Here is a 3,727-nt window from a genome sequence, read left to right as displayed (position 1 = left end):
CCAGTGGGCAAAAACTAAAACATTTCCCCTAAGATCAGGAACAAGACAGGGATGCCCACTCTCCACCACTCCTGTTCGATATAGTACTGGAGGTACTAGCCATTGAGATTAGACAAGAAGAAGAAATAAAAGGCATCAAAATTGGAAAAGAAGTAAAACTGTCCTTATTCGCAGATGACATGATACTGTACACAGAAGACCCTAAAGACTCCATCAAAAAATTATTAGACTTAATAAATGAATTCAGCAATGTAGCAGGATACAAAATTAACGCCAAGAAATCTATGGAATTTCTATACACTAATAGTGAACTTACAAAAAGAGAGGCTAAAAAAGCAATCCCATTTACCATCGCACCAAAAAAATTAAGATACGAAGGAATAAACTGAACTAAGGAGGTAAAAGACCTCTACTCAGAAAACTACAGGATGTTGAAAAAAGAGATAGAGGAAGACATAAACAGATGTAAGAACATACTGTGTTCATGTATTGGTAGAATCAACATCATTAAAATGTCCATACTACCCAAAGCAATCTATAGATTCAATGCACTCCCCATTAAAATATCAACAGCATATTTAACAGATCTAGAAAGAACTCTCCAAAAATTAATCTGGAATAAAAAAAAAAAAAAAACCACGAATAGCTGCAGCGATCCTGAGAAAGAAGAACAAAGTAGGAGGGATCTCAATACCATATATCAAGCTGTATTACAAAGCCACTGTTCTCAAAACTGCCTGGTACTGGCACAAGAACAGACATACAGATCAATGGAATAGAATAGAGAACCCAGAAATCAACCCGAACCAATATGCTCAATTAATATTTGACAAAGGAGGCAAGAACATACAATGGAGCCAAGATAGTCTCTTCAATAAATGGTGTTGGGAAAATTGGACAGATATATGCAAGAAAATGAAACTAGACCACCAACTTACACCACACACAAAAATAAACTCAAAATGGATAAAGGACTTAAATGTACGATAGGAAACCATAAAAATACTAGAAGAATCCAAAGGCAACAAAATCTCAGACATATGCCAAAGCAATTTCTTCACTGATACAGCTCCTAGGGCACTTGAAACTAAAGAGAAAATGAACAAATGGGACTACATCAAAATAAAAAGCTTCTGCACAGCAAAAGAAACCATCAACAAAACAACAAGAAAACCCACTGCGTGGCAAAACATATTTGCCAATGTCATATCTGATAAGGGCCTAATCTCCAAAATTTATAGAGAACTCATACAACTTAACAAAAGGAAGATAAACAATCCAATCAAAAAATGGGCAAAGGACCTAAATAGACACCTTTCAAAAGAGGACATTCAGAAAGCCAAGAGACATATGAAAACATGCTCAAAGTCACTAATCATCCGAGAGATGCAAATCAAAACAACAGTGAGGTACCATCTCACACCTGTCAGAATGGCTATCATCAACAAATCAACAGACAACAAGTGCTGGAGAGGATGTGGAGAAAAAGGAACACTCGTGCACTGCTGGTGGGAATGCAGACTGGTGCAGCCACTATGGAAGACAGTATGGAGTTTCCTCAAAAAACTAAAAATGGAACTCCCATTTGACCCTGTGATCCCACTTCTAGAAATATATCCCAAGAAACCAGAAACACCAATCAGAAAGGATATATGCACCCAGATGTTCATAGCAGCACAATTCACCATAGCTAAGATCTGGAAACAGCCTAAGTGCCCATCAGTAGATGAATGGATTAGAAAACTGTGGTACATCTACACGATGGAATACTATGCTGCTGTTAAAAAGAAAGAACTCTTACCATTTGCAACAGCATGGATGGAACTGGAGAGCATTATGCTAAGTGAAACAAGCCAGTCAATGAAGGAAAAATACCACATGATCTCACTCTTTCATGGATAATTAAGACCATTACAAACTTTTGAACAATAATAAATACAGTGGCAGAGCTGCCTCAAACCGATTGTCGGACTGCAGTGGGAAGGCCTGGGAGGGTTGGGGGACAGGAGGGAGGGGAATAAGAGATCAACCGAAGGACTTGTATGCATCCATATAACCATAACTAATGGACATAAGACACTGGGGGGTAAGGGAGGGCAGGGGCTTGTCAAGGGTGGGGGGGGGAAAAAGGACACTTATGTAATACCCTTTGTAATACTTTTAGCGAAAAATTAAAAAAAAAAATCATATCATTTATATATTTATAATCACAGCAAAGATATGAACATTTATATGATGAATGTAGTTATCCATTAAAATTCACATTTTAAAAAGGTACAAAATAAAGTCTATTAAAAATATCATGATATGTTTATAGAACCAAACAGTATGCTTTTGCCCAGAAAACTATCAGACATCTAGGTGAACCACATAATAATTCCCAAATATCAGGTCGATTACCTGCCAAATACTGTGTTGTTCTCCATAGGAGTAGAAAAAGACAAACTCAATAAGAGCTTTGAAAACACAAAATGGAGGAGCAGAAACATTAGTTCTGTGGCAGGCAGATGGTTTAGTTCAAAAATTTTCAATTATTTTAATAAATATTTTCCATTATCTTCTGAATGTAGTAGTGCCTGCTAAGGCTGTTAGCCAATATTTAAAACATCTCATTTACTATGTGGTAATTATGCACTGGGCCAGATCTGAACCAGGCAACCTGCACATTTTTCATTGCCAAAATACGTCGAGGTTAGAAACAGATGCTGTATTTTTTCTGCCAAAAATCTGAATAACATACAATATGTTTATCATATCAAAGCTTAAAATTAACATATAAATAAGGCAATTAGGCAGGCAGAAAGCTGATATCAATAATTTTGTTTGGTTTTTCATGAATAATTTTCAAAATAATGCTATTTGTGTATTTTATACAGAGGGCATGAACTGAACTTTACATTTGAAAAATAAATAGATTTTAAAACAATCAGACTTTCCCCTCAAAGGTTGACTTACTGAATCATTCCGACCAAAGAAGGTATATACTGCATATAAGTAATAATCAAATAGCTGAGACATGAAATGGATGACATCAAAGGCAATTGGCTTGAGAATGTTCATCATCTGCATATATTTACCTGAAAAGAAAAAGTAGATCAAAATTAAAATTGGTTATTTATAATTATAAAGTGACAATAAAATTATTTACTAAAATATTTTTTTAAATAAAATATTATATTCCACACTAGCCACATTTCAATTATTCAACAGTCATTTGTGGCTAGTGGCTACTATATTGGGCAGCAAGATACAAAACAGTCATATCATCTTGGAAAGTGCTATTGGACAGCACTGATATAAATAATACCTACAAAGATGTTTTACATCATCATTTTTACTGTCTGTCAAATATTCATGGGAATCCTATACTGTTTACAAATAACACTGTGCAAACACACAACACAGTTGCTCATTTCTTAGAGATTCCACTTGAAATAACTGCTTCAAAAATGTTTAGGTATAATAAAACAGAAGACAATGTATGATAAAAAGTGGTGTTTTTTGTTTTTGTTTTTTTAATAAGGAAAAGTAAAAAGTAAAAAGGCAAGAAGGAAAGGGAACATGGAAGGCACTTCCCATTCCCCTAAATCGTAGGTCTGTGAAATCTTATGTCAGAGGCCAGGAATATTTCTTTATCACTACATCGCTCAAGAGCTGGGTACTCTCAAAATGCCAAGAACATATATTCCTCATTCCTTCCTTTGGGAGATGCCAGGATTCCATTCTC

At 35.3% G+C, this 3,727-nt stretch overlaps 1 protein-coding gene across 9 annotated transcripts in view; it reads right to left on the bottom strand.

Moving 5' to 3' along the window:
- VPS50 (VPS50, EARP/GARPII complex subunit) overlaps positions 1–3,727 on the bottom strand; it is a 125,666-nt gene that overhangs the window by 30,155 nt on the left and 91,784 nt on the right. For all 9 annotated transcript variants that reach the window (XR_002828278.1, XR_002828279.1, XM_006084955.3 and 6 more), the window contains one exon: positions 2,956–3,077. Coding sequence is in view for 7 of the 9 variants with exons in the window: in XM_006084955.3 (XP_006085017.1) it covers positions 2,956–3,077 (122 nt within the window). In the remaining 2 variants the exon portion in view is untranslated. The remainder of the gene's footprint in view (positions 1–2,955; positions 3,078–3,727) is intronic.

This window comes from Myotis lucifugus, unplaced genomic scaffold (assembly GCF_000147115.1).
Source record: "Myotis lucifugus unplaced genomic scaffold, Myoluc2.0 scaffold_15, whole genome shotgun sequence".
Lineage (NCBI taxonomy): Eukaryota > Metazoa > Chordata > Mammalia > Chiroptera > Vespertilionidae > Myotis > Myotis lucifugus.
The sequence above is the reverse complement of the archived record's forward strand: the minus strand, read 5'-3'. Positions and strand labels throughout refer to the sequence as shown.